The 16,034-nt window shown below is 36.6% G+C and overlaps 1 protein-coding gene and 2 pseudogenes across 1 annotated transcript in view; 2 read left to right on the forward strand and 1 right to left on the reverse strand.

The window, feature by feature from the left end:
* Positions 1 to 369: 369 nt before the first annotated feature.
* On the forward strand, positions 370 to 1,002 carry LOC107524873 (stAR-related lipid transfer protein 4 pseudogene; annotated as a pseudogene).
* A 4,129-nt stretch (positions 1,003 to 5,131) lies between these two features.
* Positions 5,132 to 5,349, forward strand: LOC107524874 (large ribosomal subunit protein eL28 pseudogene; annotated as a pseudogene).
* A 2,826-nt stretch (positions 5,350 to 8,175) lies between these two features.
* CFTR (CF transmembrane conductance regulator) overlaps positions 8,176 to 16,034 on the reverse strand; it is a 224,194-nt gene continuing 216,335 nt past the window's right edge. Inside the window, 3 exon segments of the mRNA XM_016196929.2 lie at positions 8,176 to 8,376; positions 9,600 to 9,705; positions 10,324 to 10,496. Coding sequence (XP_016052415.2) covers positions 8,176 to 8,376; positions 9,600 to 9,705; positions 10,324 to 10,496 — 480 coding nt within the window.

Below are 16,034 nucleotides of genomic sequence, written 5' to 3' on the forward strand. Positions count from 1 at the left end.
GAGTCATTGATCGGCTGCCTCCTGCACGCCCCTTACTGGGGATCGAGCCCACAACCAGGGCATGTGCCCTGACCAGGAATCAAACCACAATCCCCTGGATCCTAGGTCAACACTCAACCCTTGGGCCATGCCAGCCAGGTGATCCTTTACTGTTTAATAAAACAGAGAAAGCTTATTTCTTTAATTACAATTTTTGATAAATTACAATATTAATTTCATAGGTGTTCATTGTAATGTAGATTTCAGTATTTTTTAAGCCTTTGTGCCAATGTTGGTCAATCAAAATACAATTCAAGAGTCTTGTACTGGCCTAATGCTTCTGAGCTCCAGACCACTCCTCACTCCTTCTCAGGGAAAAAATAAAAAAAAATGGAAGGCCTGCCTGATGCTGCTGCTTTTGCAACTAAACTTAAAAACACTCTCATCCAGTACCAAAGCATTGAAGATGATAACTGGCATGTTGCAAAGAAAATGAGAGATGTCACAATTTGGAGAAAACCTTCAGAAGAATTTAATGGTTATCTTTTCAAAGCCCAAAGTTATATAGATGATGGTGTCAGTGGTATAATGGACCATATATGCCCAGGTCTCTGTCACTTGGATTGGGATGGCTTAATGACTTCATTGGACATTTTGGAGCAATTTGAAGAGAATTGCTATGTGATGCATTACACTGCTGCTGGTGAGCTTTGGAATATCATTTCTCCAAGAGAGTTTGTCAATTTCTCCTACACTGTGGACTATAAAGAAGGGCTTTTATCCTCTGGGGTAAGTCTTGAATGGAGTGAAAAGAAAGCAGACTTTGTTCATGGATATAACTATCCCTGCAATTGGTTTTGTGTTCCACTTAAAGACAATGCCAATCAGAATCTTTTGACAGGCTATATTCAGACACACTATATTCTGCGTGGGATGATTCCTCAGTCTTCAGTGGATACAGCCATGGTAAGCACTTTAATCAACTTCTATGGTGATTTACGAAAAGCCTTACAAAAGGCATAATACGTTCAAACTTGTAGTACTGTGGTCCCCTGAATCAACTCCTTCTTTCAGCTCCATGGCCTATAAAAATCATCACCCTTTCCTCTCTTCTTTATAGCCTGTAGAAAAATTTAAGATATTTTGGGGTTATTCCTAAAGTAAATAGCTATCTAAGAGAGGGCATTGTAGTTTCCTGAAATAATTATTTGCACATTGTTTGGTATGATAGTATGTCTAGGAATTGAGAGTATGACAGAAATCCCTCAAGAAGTAGATAACAGTTCTTTGAGCCAAATTCTTAATAAAATGAATAGTGCCTCAGTATGGATTTCTTGGCTGCTTGGAAGTTAGAGAGAGCACAAGCTTCATGCTCTTGGGTTAAAATCATCTATTTTAGAGCTTTATGAACATTTTGTAAAAGTTTTGATTTTTTTGGAAGTTAAATATTAGTGCTTTACTTTTGGTATGCCCTGTGAGTTTGCCAATCTCTCTCTAATTTTATAGACATTAACTTCATTATGAATTGACTTGCACTACTTTAAGTATTGAAAGGATCAGAAATAGGATAGATACGATAGTAACTATAGGTTCAAATCAAATGCAATTCAATTTTGATATCTAGATAGCATTATTTTGTGGATATCTTTAAAATATAATTGTATCTTTATGTGCATTTATTTTGGTAATCTTAAAACATTTATGCATGAACAAAACAGTACAAAAACTGGAAAAAAAAATGCAATTCAATTTTAGTTCTATTTGTCAGTATACCTGTCATTGATGAGAATTAAAGATCATTCCTTCTACTATTCTGTCCGTTTCAAAGGTGAATGGGAAAGAACATAGTTAATCGAGTTGTTTATACCCTAAAACTATTCACACTTACTTTCCAATATTCACAATGGCCAAAGGAGAACATGTATCGAAAATTCATTTAAGTTGGCGTATGAGTCTCTGTCTTCATTTCTGTGGTTCGCATATGTGTTTTTTTGGGAAACTGGTTATCTTAACAATAAAACAAAACCTCCACAAGGGATTTCTGGAAGGTCAATTTGTATTTTCTGTATATATTTTGTACTTCAATGAATGGAAGATACGTTGTAAATTGTCTTACATTTTTATCCAAATAACAATTTACCATTATTTTCCATTAATTCATTTTGCTACATATTAAAAGCCAGCAATAGCATATTCACTTAAACAAATGCATGATATCATTTTACAACTAGAGAAAATAAGTTATCAAAAAGCAAGTGAGTGTTCCTACTTTAACAAATTAAGCAATAAGCCTAAACTTCTGCCAAGAATTCTCCTCCACACTGGGAGCAGTTTATAATTCTCAGCCTACTGATTTGCAGTTCTCATGCTCCAATGTATTTGTCTTGAATTTATAGGCTTTTCTCATTGTATCTTTTAATAGGGAATTGTGATTCTCCACACCTGTTTTAACAGGTCAAACTGGTTTTTATATTGAGCACTTTAAACCTCATTTTAAATTGTCTTCCAGCTAGTATTTGAGGTTCTTTCTTTAGCAAACTACTAAAATATTTACACTGGGGATTTTATTAGCTTTTCACTCTAACGCAATTTCTCAATCCTGGAAGGTCCCTGAACTGGAAGAAAATGTACTTGTTTCAAGCTTTAGCTTTTTTTCTCATAATGAGGAAGAACAAGGTCTGAGAAATCCATGAAGAAACTGTGTTGGGTGGGAGTGGGCAGAGACTGAGGCAAGTAACCCCCAAAACTCAAGACTTGCATATAAAAAACAAGTAGACAATAATAGGAAATCTGTGCAGAAAATAGTTGATTTTTTAAATTTGAAAAGAAGAGGGGAAAAATTGATATGAATAAAAACCAAGCATTAGCATGAGCAGTAGAGCTCGGTTAACCAACACTGACTTTTCTTTTTTATTTCAGTGTTTTTCTTCTTAAAGTGGGCTTTCAGAAGTAGGGCTTCTTTTGTCACATTTAGTTTGCATTTGACTCCTTCCACCTTCTTTTTTAACTCAAAATGAACTTGAAAGACTGCCCGTTTCTGATGTGGCATATAAGGAGCTTAGAAGTCTACATTCCAACTGATAAATGAACAAACTGGAAAAATCAACAGCTTTTCTTTCATCTTTCAGAGAAGGTCACAGGGCAAAACTGGTACCCCACAAACTAGAGAGACAGAGAGGCAGATATAGAGAATCACAATTTACCTGAGTAGAAACCACCAAGCAGAACTTCCTTAGGAACCAATGCTAGGGTAGGAAAACCTGAACTAAACCTCTAAAACTAAAAAGCAAAGGGAAAAAAGACAAAGACAAAAAATACCCCTGAATATCCAAACACTATGGGATAGCCAGAAAAGGTGTAATTGACCTATAATGGAAATACCAGGAGAAGAAAGAGAGAGAGAAAGAAAAAGAAATATTTGAAGTAATAGTGACTGAGAATTTTCCCAAATTAATGTCCAACACCAAACCAGGAAGCACAGAGAATACCAAGCAAAAACAACAACAACAACAACAAACTATGCTTAGGCATATCACATTTGAACCGCAGAAAATCAAATAAAATGAAAAAAGAAAAACCACACAAAAAAATAACAAAGAAATGAGCCAAAAGGGAAAAGTAAGAATTATACCAATCTAATCTTCAGAAACCATGTAGGCAAGAAGAGTGGAATGAAATATTTAAAGTTCTAGGAGGGCAAAACCCCACCAATCTAGACAGTTTCAGGCAAATAGAAATTGAGGGAATTTATTTCCAGAAGACCTACCTAGCAAGAAATGTTAAAAGGTCTTCTGAGAGAAGAAAAAGGATATAGACTGGAAACACAGACCTATATAAATAAAGGAAGAGCATGAGAGAATGAATACATGAAAGTAAAATGAAAACTTTTATTTTTCTTATTCTTAATTAATTGAATAGATTACTGCTTATTCAATAAATAATAGCAACAATGTATTTGATTAGGTATATTATATATACAAATATCCTTATATATGCTTACATATAAATGAAATGAATGACATCAATGATACAAGGGACAGGAGGGAGGAATTAGGAATATTTTTTTATTATAAGGTGCTTACTAGGTTGTTGTTATAAGGTACAACCATGCAGTATTATAGTATTATTTAAAGGGAGTTGGATTAGTTATAAATGTATATTGCAAACTCTAGAGCAACCACTAAAAAACATTAAAAAGTAAAAAAAATATATAGTATATAATTGATATGCTAAAAAGAAGAGAAAATAGAATCATAAAGAAATGTTCAATTAAAGCCACACAAAAATGTTGCAGTCAAAACAGAAACAAAGGGCAACAAATAGAAAACAGTAACAAATATGATAAATATTATATTAATCAAACTATATCAATAATCATTTTAAATTTCAATGATCTAAAGACAATTAAAAGGCAGATTGTCAGAGAGGATAAAAAACCAAGACCTGACTATATGTTGTCTATAAGAAACCCACTTTAGATATAAAGATACATAAAGATTAAAAGTTAAAGTATGGAGAAAGTTACCCATGTTAACATTAACCTAAAGAAAAAGGGAATACCTATATTAATTTCAGACAGAGATGATTTCAGAGTACGAAAAGTTATTAGCCATAGAGGGACGTTACATAATCATTAAGTGGTGCGTATACTCCAAGAAAACACATCAATCCTTAATGTGTATGTGCCTAACAACAGAGGTGCATGTACTCACAAAATACGTGAGGCAAAAATGGACAGAATTTAATGTAAACCATGGACTTTGGATGATAATGATTCATTGAATATAACGAATGTACCTCTTTGCAATGAGAATTTGACAGTGGCAGAGGCTGTGCTTGTATGGGGGTAGGAGGTACAGGGGACTCTACTTTCTGCTCAATTTTGCTGTGAACTTAAAAATGCCCTAAAAAGGAAAGTTTATTAATTTTTTAAAAATGAAGTAGAATAATTAGACTTGAGCATGCTCTAAGGCTGCCTTCTCAGGGTCGTTTGAAAACAAATGTTTCCAAATGAGTAAAGACAGGGTTGGAGGGCTTGGAATACATAGGGGTCTACTGTCCATCTATCATACTCTGGCACCTGCATCTTTCATGAAGAATCTCTACAAGGTTCTTTCCATCTTCGGCCACCACAGTGGGAGGAGTTGCTCTGATGTCTGCCCACCTGCAATGGATGGTAGTGGAACTGCTCCAGCTTCCTGATCAAGAGGAACAGGTAGACATAGAGCACTGAACCCAATCTTCTGAAGGCCCACAGCACCTTCTACCGCAAGTCTGTGGGCAGGGAGCCTATAGCCCACTGGCAAAGGTGTGGTGGTCATCATGAAGCAGAGATTCAGCCAGCGAAAGGCAGTCACCTCCTACTTGTAGGCCACCCTGAGCAGCATCTGGCACAAGACCTGCAAGAACAAGTACCGCCAGGACCTCCATCCACAGAGCCAGAGCCATCCTGCACAGCCAGAATCTAGTCATGTGAAGAGGAAGTGCACTTGCCCCACCAAGAGTTCCTGAGCATCCCCTCCTCCAAAGCAATAAAGGGATCAGTGGACTTTCCTCTGAAAAAGAAAAATAAACTCTGCAAGGAATACAGAGGACCAAAGAAACATCACCAATTAAAAACAGGGATTTGGACAAAGAAAAGCCACCCAGGTTTAGTATAGAAATACTATTTCCCTTGATGAACTATGTTCCCTTATCAAGAACTAACAGATAGCTACCACTATTTGAGTAAGCTTTCAAATAAATAAATGGACCCTTGTGGAATATTTTTATTGTTTAAAACAAAAATAATTTGCCTGGCCAGGCGTGGGTCAGCAGTTGAGCGTCGACCTGGGATCCAGGCGATCGGGGTTCGATTCCCGGTCAGGGCACATGCCCAGGTTGCGGGCTCAATCAATGACTCTCTCATCATTGATGTTTCTATCTCTCTCTCCCTCACCTTTCCTCTCTCTGAAATCAATAAAGATCTATTAAAAGAATAATAATAATAATTTGAAAAGTGTCCTAACCCATGAAAGCACGGACACAAAATGATATTTACATACCCATATTTATAAATTCATTATTCAACATAGTTGAAAGGTGGAAACAACCTAAGTATGCATTGATGAGTGAATGGATAAACAAAATGTGGCATATACATACAATGGAATATTATTCCAGTCTTAAAAAGGAAGAAAATTCTGACATATGCTACAACATGGATGAATCTTAAAGATATTATGCTAAGTGAAATAAACTATTTACAAAAGGATACACACTATATTATTCCACTCATATGAGGTACTTAGAATAGTCAAAATCATTGAGATGGTTAGAATGGTTATTGATAAACCCTGGGGTAAGGGAGAAATAGGGAGTTTTTGTGTAATAGCTAAAGAGTTTCAGTTTTGCAAGATAAAAAAAAAAGATCTGTGAATGGATGGTGATGATGATTATACAACAATGTGAATGTACTTAATTAAAGCCACTGATCTGTACACCTAAAAATGATTAACATGGTAAATTTTAGGTTATGCATATTTTATCACAGTTTTTAAAAGAAATAATTTTTAAGGGCGTCTTAATTCATGTGGGTTTCTCAAGAAGCTATATCTAAAGGAAGTTTCATGGTTTGTGTTCCATGATCCTTAGAGGCTGAAGTAAGAGATCAATGAGACATGAGCAATGAACACATCTGAAAACAGCTAAGTTTCACACAAATATGTGGATTTTATTGACAAATGATATTTTCTTGCAGTAAAAAATAGAATGCAATCTTTAGGGTTAGTTTGGAGTTGGAAGGTAGTGTGTCCTTGATAGAAGTAGTCAGATTTTGTGGTACTATTTTCTTTAGAGCTGCACCTAAGAGGGAACCTGTGTGCTGCCTGGGAATTATCCAGGTGTGTGCAACATCTGTGTGAGCCCTAATGCTTCTCTCCACACCTTCAAGGTAATTCATAGTCCCTGGTCGACATCATCCTAAGTTTCCCCCCCAGTTTTAACATAATATATCATAAAAACAGCTAGTACCATTAAAAGTCAAAATTTCAAATATAAAATTTTTTTATACAAATATAATTCATAATATAATCATTCTTAAAATATAGCCATTTATATAGGAGTTTGAAACATTATTAAAATAAATATTATTTCCTAGAGAAAATTTCATTTGCATCACAAAATTATAAAACAGAAGCATATAGAATTAACCCATGATTGATTCTTCCTTAGTGTGTCTCCCATTACCTCTCCCACTCAGTACACAGGGTATGATGTGCATATAATGAGTCTGAAAACATGCAACATCACTCCACATATACCTAGATATTCTGATTTCAGGTACTTATACCTGCAGCCCCCATGGCTTAGCTGCCTGGGTGTTCACTACCTGGAGCTTCTGTGATAAGAAGGGTTTTTCTGCACCAATTTGCATTAAAACATTTTTCCAGCCATCTTTCAGTTCAGAGGTCTTAGGAGCTTATTGTTAGTTTCTGGAAGCTGGGGAAAGGCATGTCAGCTTCCACATGAACAAAGCTATCCTGTTCCCTACATGAGACTGTAACAACCTTTTTTCCAGGTAAGGGATGCATTCTTATTATCTGAATTATTTGAATTTTTGGTAGAACAGAATGGTACTAACCCTGACTTCCAGGATTCAGGACATTCTCTCTCCTGACTGATACCTAGATGTTGCATGGGCTGTCTTGTGACTCTCACAGTATCCTAATACTTGCACAGAAATGGGACAGTCTGAATACTTATCAGACAATATAGCTGTGTTTTTAAATATCTTGGAGAAATCAGAGTAAAAGGAATATAAGCCACTAAAGTTTTAAGTTAATCATATCTCTAAATAGTATGATTACAGTTCTCCAGTAATACAAATCAACAAATTTCACTAAACAGTAAGTTTTACAATTAAGCTGGCTCACTTTTACAGCCACCTTTCCAATGACTACCAAAAAGAAGAGGTTTTCAGGAAAACCTGGCTCACAAACACAAGTGGTAAATCTTCAAGGATTTGAAGTACCTTTCACACAATTTGACCATTGCCGGGAAGCCATTTATCTAGACCTAAGTGAAGGTCCTTAATTCCTCTTACCAAAATGTTTCCTTCTTAAAAATAACATTATTCATCCTTGTTTTCTGAGGCACATACTGTTTTCTCCTACAACTCCACATGTGAGCATTCCATGCAAATATTCTTACTGCTTTCTAAAGCCTGGTTTCTTGCACCTCTTCTTCTGTCTCCTCTTTCAGAGCAGTGATTTTGGATCGAGACTTGTGCTTGCTTGAGTTCCGGTGGGGTGAGAGCTTCAGTCGGTCCGAGGGGCTCATGGCCTGCTGGAAGAGGCTCTTCTCGCTCAGCAGTTTCTGGATGGAATCATACTGCCGCACTTTGTTCTCCTCTATGACCTAGAGAAGTGGCTGTTAGTGAGATCTTGGACAGAAGGAAGGGTGGACCAGAGCAAGGACAGAAACTGCCATAGGTTCAGAGGAAGATAAAAGCCAAATGGAAAGCACAGTGTCCAGAGGCTCACAGTCTGAACAGTCAGGGAGATCTCATTTCATTGCCTAGTCCTTCATCCTCTTGCTTTATGGAGCTTCTACAGTCTGTGAAATTACCTGTAACTTTCTACTTAGCAGCTGAAAGATTTTTTTTTTTTTTTTAAATTAGGATTGTACTGAGCAATGTACTTCTTCAGGAAACTTTAGAGGAACTAAGGGTGCTTTTAAAATGAGAATGATTTTTGTTAGATCCCTTTTATATTACCCTAACAATGAGTGAAAGTCCACAGCATGACAGTTGAACCTCTTCAACAGGGGATTTGAAGGTTAATTCCAAATTGGTCAGGATGTGCCTGAGTTTAATATGCCTCCTTCACATGTTCAAGTTGAGCAAACCCAAGGTCAGAGAATAAAAAGGCTTTCCCCAAACTCCTGTACCTGACCAGGGCAGGGAAAGAGGCTGTGAGTCAGCCCCCTAATTTGTTACCGGAAACTTAGTAATAATAATGGTAACAACAATACTTCAGTAAGTAAAGCATTTACCTCCAGGAGCCTCAAAAGTCTTAACAGAAATGATGTGATACATCATCCCCAGAACTTCCTTGTGACTAAGCCCAGGAGAATTTGTAAACATCACTTGAAAGAACCTGTGACAGTTTTGAAAGCACAATGAGAAGGTGGATGGGAGAAGCACTCACCTGAATTCTAAATAATGACTTAAAAAATGAAATGAGCCTTTCAACTATCGTGTTAAAACTATACATGAGATGCAAGACAATCTTTGCCTGCCCGGAGCCCCATCCAAGGGAGATTTAGTTATTAAAATGCACCAAGACTTAAGTCTTTCTTCTGACTTGTTCCCTAAAGGACTCAAAAGTATAGATGTTCCAGTGTATTAATGTAACTTAGTAATATGCTGCTCCTTTAGAATTACTGAATTCCAACCTTATCTTGTAGCTCAGATCAAATTGAGACACTTGTGCAGCTATTTTGAGTCAAGCTAACTGGCTGTATAACACATTTTAATGATGAACTTGTACATTACTATGATTTGCAGAAACTATCACATAACAGGTTGCTATCAAGAATTAATGGATAAATGAGACCTTAAGTAAATTAAAAACACTCACCAAAAATCGTTGACATTCCAACATTGCCTCTATCCTGTGTTCAGAAAGGATCACTGTGCAATCAGCAAATGCTTGTTTTAGGGTTCTTCGAATGATTTGATATGTTCTAGAAGAAAAAGAAAATACCACACATGAGATTACAGAGCATCAATAATCTGCCTTTATCCTTGATAACATACCTATTGTCCTATTAATTGAGTCCTTTAAATTACTTATCTTTCTTTAAATACTTTTAATATAATTGTGATATAGAGTCAGCCACAATCAGCTTTCTAATCATAGGGTAGATTCTAAGTTCCCATCAATAAATAGGACAAATATTTTGAGGAAAATTTAACAAAGGTACATTTTTTTCCATTATGTAGAATCACTAGCAGTTCTTTTGTGTGATATTTCCTATTGTATAAATGGATTAGAAAGAAAAATCATAACAATCAGAATCTGCCTGTGTAACTAAATATTTCATCATGTATTGACAAAGGGGAGAGTTCGTATAAAATTCCAAAATTACACTGAGAAGAGAACACAAGGCTCTTATACTAGGAAATAAGCACTTGTGTTCATATCAAATGGTGACTTTTCCACCGGGCAATTATTTCACATCTAAAGGCAGTTCCTCTACTTGCAGACATGACAACCTAATGGGAATCTGTGTCAATATGAAGTAGGCCTCCATGATTTTGCTCCTACTGAGTTACTAAATAGCAAGTAGTCTGAAACTCACACTGGATCCAAATGAGCACTGGGTTCATCAAGCAGCAAGATCTTTGCCTTACTGAGAACAGATCTGGCCAAGCACATCAACTGCTTGTGGCCATGGCTTAGGACAAAACCCCCATCCAAAAGGATAAAATCAAGCTTCCCAGGAAATTGCTCTATCACAGATTTGAGTCCAACCTGCAGAAAAAAAGGGGGAAAACACTATTCTTAGAAAGGGCAGTTCAGATACCACAAGTTTACAATCACTCATAGGCATTCTAAAAGTTTAAATTTCACTTCAGCCTCTGCCACTATTGCTATTCGGGTTGGATTAAACAAAAGTCTAATCTGTATTATCCTGATAGCTCTAAAGGATCAGCCTATGACTTGTTTCATTTCTATACTCATCATTGAGGAAATTTTCAATGAGTGCCTATTATATGCCAGGTATTCCAATAGGAATTGAAAATGATAAAGGGCACATGGCTCCTGTAAGGATCCAGGGTTTAAAAAGACATATACAAATAAGTACAATACAATGGAATACATGCTAGAAAAAAATAACATGTAGAGAATGGAATTATTTACTCTATCAGGATAGATTCTTTTATACTACCTTACATTCTTTACTTTGTCATAATAGAGCATGAAAAGTAGCATAAAATATTCAAATGAGAGCTTTTTAAAGCTACATATGGCAACTTGATACTCATCTCTTCAACAGCTCAAAATCTATGAGACAGCAAAAGCAGTCATGAGAGGAAAGTTCATAGCATTACCAGCCTATGGGAAGAAACAAGAAAAAGTTCTAATAAACTACCTAACACTACAACTAAAAGAATTAGAAGGAGAACAACAAGAAAATCCCAGAGTAAGTAGAAGGAAGGAAATAATAAAGATCAGAATGGAAATAAATGAAATAGAGACTAAAAAAACAATATAAAAGATCAATGAAATCATGAGCTGGTTCTTTGAAAAGATAAACAGAATTGACGAATATTTAGCCAGGCTCATCAAGAAACATAGAGAGAGGATCCAAATAAATAGAATCAGAAACAAAAGAGGTGAAGTAACAATTGACATCACAGAAATACAAAGAATAATAAGCAAATACTATGAACAACTACATGCCAACAAGCTGGACAACCTGGATGAAATGGACAAATTCCTAGAAAAAATACAATCTAAAGGACTGAATCAGTAAGAAGTAAAATACCTGATAGGCTGATAAAAACTGATGAATTGAAGCAGTAATCAAAAAACTCCCAGAAAACAAAAGCCCTGGCCCGGATGGCTTCACAGGGGAGTTTTACCAAACATTCAAAGAAGCACTAACACTTATCTTCCTCAAATTGTTCCAAAAAATCCAAGGAAGGAACACTTCCAAGCTCTTTTTATGAGGCCAGTATAATCCTAATTCCAAAACCAGATAAAGACACTACAAAGAAAGGGAATTACAGGCCAATGTCCTTGATGAACATAGATGCTAACATTTTTGCCAAATATTAGCAAATTGGATCTAGCAATATATTAAAAAGATCATACACCATGACCAAGTGGGACTTATTCCAGGAATGCAAGGATGGGACAATAAACATGATACATCATGTAAATAATTTGAAAAACAAAACCACATGATCATATCAATAGATGAAAAACATTCGACAAAATCCAACAATTTTTGATAAAAACTCCCAGCAAAGTGGGACTAGGGGGATATCAGACCTCAACATAATTAAGGCCATATATGACAAAGCTACAGCCAACATCATACTCACTTAATAACAGGAAGACAAACAATCCAATTAAAAAATGGGTAAAGGGTCTACATAGACACTTCTCTAAAGAGGACATACGGATGGCCAAAAGAAATATGAAAAAATGCTCAAAGTCACTAATCATCAGAGAGATGCAAATTAAAACCACAAAGAAGTATCACCTCACACCTGTCAGAGTGGCTACCATCAATAAACCAACAAATGACAAGTGCTGGCAAGGATGTGGAGAAAGGGGAACACTAGTACACTGCTAGTGAGAATGCAGACTGGTGCAGCCACTATGGAAAACAGTATGGAGTTTCTTTAAAAAATTAAATATAGAACTGCCATTTGACCCAGTGATCCCATTCCTTGGAATACATCCCTAAGAAACCAGAAATGCCAGTCAGAAAGAACATATGCACCCTCATGTTCACAGCAGCACAATTTACAATAGCTAAGATCTGGAAACAGCCCAAGTGCCCATCAGTAGATGAGCAGATAAAAAACTGTGGTACTTTATTTATTTATTATTTATTCATTCATTCATTCATTCATTCATTCATTCATTTATTTATTTATTTATTTATTTATTTATTTATTTATTTATTTATTTATTTATTTAAAATATATCTTTATTGATCCGAGAGAGGAAGGGAGAGGGCAATAGAGAGAGAGAATCATCCATGATGAAAGAGTCATTGATCTGCTTCCTCCTGCATACCAACCACTGGGGATCGAGGCCGCAACCTGGGTATGTGCCCTGACTGGGAATTGAACCTTGATCTACTAGATCATAGGTTGATGATCAATAGCTGAGCCATGCCTGCTGGGCTGTGGTACATTTATACTATAGAATAATACTATGCAGCTGTTAGAGAGAGGGATGTCTTGCACTTTGGGACAGCATGGATGGACCTGGTGAGTATTATGCTAAGAGAAATAAGCCAGTCAGGGAAAGACAAGTATCACATGATCTCACTTATATGTGGAATCTAATGGGCAAATAAACTGGTGAACAAAACAGATCCAGAGGCATTGAAATATGCAACAGATAGATGTATCTCAGAGGGAAGAGGGGGAGGGCGGGAAGAGATTAATCAAAGAAATTATATGCATATATGTATAGCCCATGGACAAACAATAATGTGGATTGAGAGCAGGGGGGTGTGGTGGGGGAAAAGGGGACATATCTGTAATACTTTCAACAACAAAGATTAAACCAAATAAAATAAAATATAAAATAAAATAAAAAATAAAATAAAATAAAATAAAATAATAAAATAAACTGATGAAACTATGAAGTGGGAAAAAAACCCAGTCAAAATGGTGGCATATTACTAGGAGATTTTAAGGTGCTTAGATATTGAGGTGGAATATAAGAGTTGTGTTAGGTTTGATGGCTTGTTTTCATATGGTAGATAAAAAAATAGGTTGAAAATGTCAACAAGATATAGAAACCCATTCTTTCAAAATAAGACAAAAATGACTTAAGTCTTGACCCTTCCCACTTATTCAGATAAATGGGCATTAATGCTTTTTGCCAAATATTGCTGAATGTATGGGGAGGTAACATGTAATACTAACTATAATATGGGCAGAATGAGACAGTGACTTTAAGAAAGACTCATGAGTTCAGTGATGAATTCAGAGATGGCCTGCATCACCATGTTTGTTCAGCAAGTATTAACCGTGTGCCTGTAATATGTATTGTAGACGATACTCCTATCTTTGACTTAGTTCTCATTAAAGCAATCTCACTATAAGAATTTATTAATTCTGAAAAGAGTTTCTGAGATGACAGGGAATGTAAACATTAGAAAGGGGGACTACCCTGATGTATCCCGGAAGACTCAAACAGAAAACTACATTTGGATCCAAGCAGCTGAGAGTTTGAATAAAGGACATTGGGTGGGGAATTAGAGGACCTGTGTTCTTTCTGTCTTCAGTTTATGAACCTGATACAGTCTCTCCCATCTTAAAACAGAAACAAAAGCCCTCACTTGCCTCTATGTTTTCCTTTAGCTGTTATTCAATATCTACTGCCTTAGTCACCTAGAAATCTCAAAAAATTAGTATGCATCTATTGTCTCCACTGCCTCACACCACAGGACATGCTTACCTTCTTCAAACAACTATTACTTGGCTTATGAGAAACCACACAATCTATGACCATTTCTATCTATTATCATGTGTAGGCAACTCTGCCTCTTCCTGTCCCTTGAATATTAATCTTCCTAACGCTCAACTCTCCAAACTTTCCTGAGGTCTCATTCATTCTTAGGGCATGCATTACCGCATGAACACAAACAGCAGTGTGGTGGTTGCCAGAGGGAAGGAGGTCAGGGGTGAAGGAGGCCTAATATAGGGTGACAGAGGGTGATTTGACTTTAGCTAGTGGGCACACAGTACAATATACAGATCTTGTAATGTAGAAATCCACACCTGAAACCTATATGATCATATTAACCAATGTCACCCCAATAAATTTAATTAAAAAAGAAGTCTGCCCTGCCTTCATGGCTCAGCAGTTGAGCATCAACTTATAGATGTTTCTATCTCTCTCTCTTCCTCTCTGTTCCTCTCTCTGAAATCAATAAAGATATATTTTTTAAAAAAAGACTTGACCTCTGAAGTCATACAGAAGTGGTTTTGAACCTGCACTCTACCACTGATTTGCTGATGATGTCAAGTGTGTTACCTTAAGTCTCACTTACTTCACTTGAATAAAATGAGGAAAAGCTTGTATAGACATCAAAAGTTTGTAATGAGGATTAAATGAGATAATTTGTGGAAAGAAGTTGCCACAGAGTATGGCACATGGTAAACAGTTAATCCATGGTGACTATTAGTGTTGTTGGAGCCTAGGAAATCGCAAGGACATGGGCTTGGTCACTGAAACAGTACCCTTCACAAATTGCCTAGAGAAGTAAATTAGCAGAAAATACTACAATACCATTAATTTACATCATACCCCTAGTAACAAAATTGAGATTTTTGTATGAATGCAGTAGCATGTATTTTCCCTTTAGATTCACAATGACTCCCAGGGCCATAGTAGGAAAGCCACTTCACTGTGTGATACTTTTGCACTTCTCTGTGATAAAGAGCTGAGCAAATGATATGTTTTTACCAAATGAAACTATTTCTTTACTATAAATAAATAATTATGTACCTAAATATATATCACTGTCAATGTTTAAAGAACAAAATTTTTAAAAATGAATGACAGTGAGACAGACCAATAGAGGGTGTATTCTGCAATATTTCTATCTCACTGTTTTATTCACTATGAAGTATGGTAAAAATGTTTTAAAATCACATTCACTAGAGAAAGGTCAACATAAGTCAGTAAAACTTTAACTTTTGAAGTCAATGAACATTTAACAAATTTATTAATTACTTATTTTATGCCAGATATTGTGATAGGCTTTGGAGAGGAAATAAGAAACAAGATAGAATAGTAATTGTTTTTAAAAAGATACAAAGTTAGCAGCTCAGGGAGAGGGAAGATGGTGGCCCTGTGAGAAGCAGCAGAGTGCCCCCACTCCCAGCCACAGACTTGATTTACTCCTAAAATCCTATGTAACCAGCTTGAAAAAAACAGAGAAACATACCTCAGTGGACAGAGTACAAGTGGGGAGCACTGAAGAAACATCACGGAGTCCGATAAGAGAGGGGGATGTAGGAAGGGAGAGATCCCCTGAAGCCTGTGCTGGGCTCCGAGCCTGGAGGCTTGGAGGCCACAAAGCTCCCTCCCCTCGGGAGTGTGGACGGCATCCAAAAGCGGGGATCCCACACCCGGAGTGACGAGAGGGGAAGGAGTGCCCCGCACACAGGGCAGAGGGACCCAGGGGAGCGGTGAGTCCTGGAGGAGATGGTTCCTTCCTAGGAAACAAAACCTCTAATGGTGGACAGAGCCTTCCTGGCAAAACAAAGCTTCTGGTGGTGGCTGTGACTGGCATCTAGTGCTGGGGTG

This window comes from Miniopterus natalensis, chromosome 10 (assembly GCF_054644295.1).
Source record: "Miniopterus natalensis isolate mMinNat1 chromosome 10, mMinNat1.hap1, whole genome shotgun sequence".
Lineage (NCBI taxonomy): Eukaryota > Metazoa > Chordata > Mammalia > Chiroptera > Miniopteridae > Miniopterus > Miniopterus natalensis.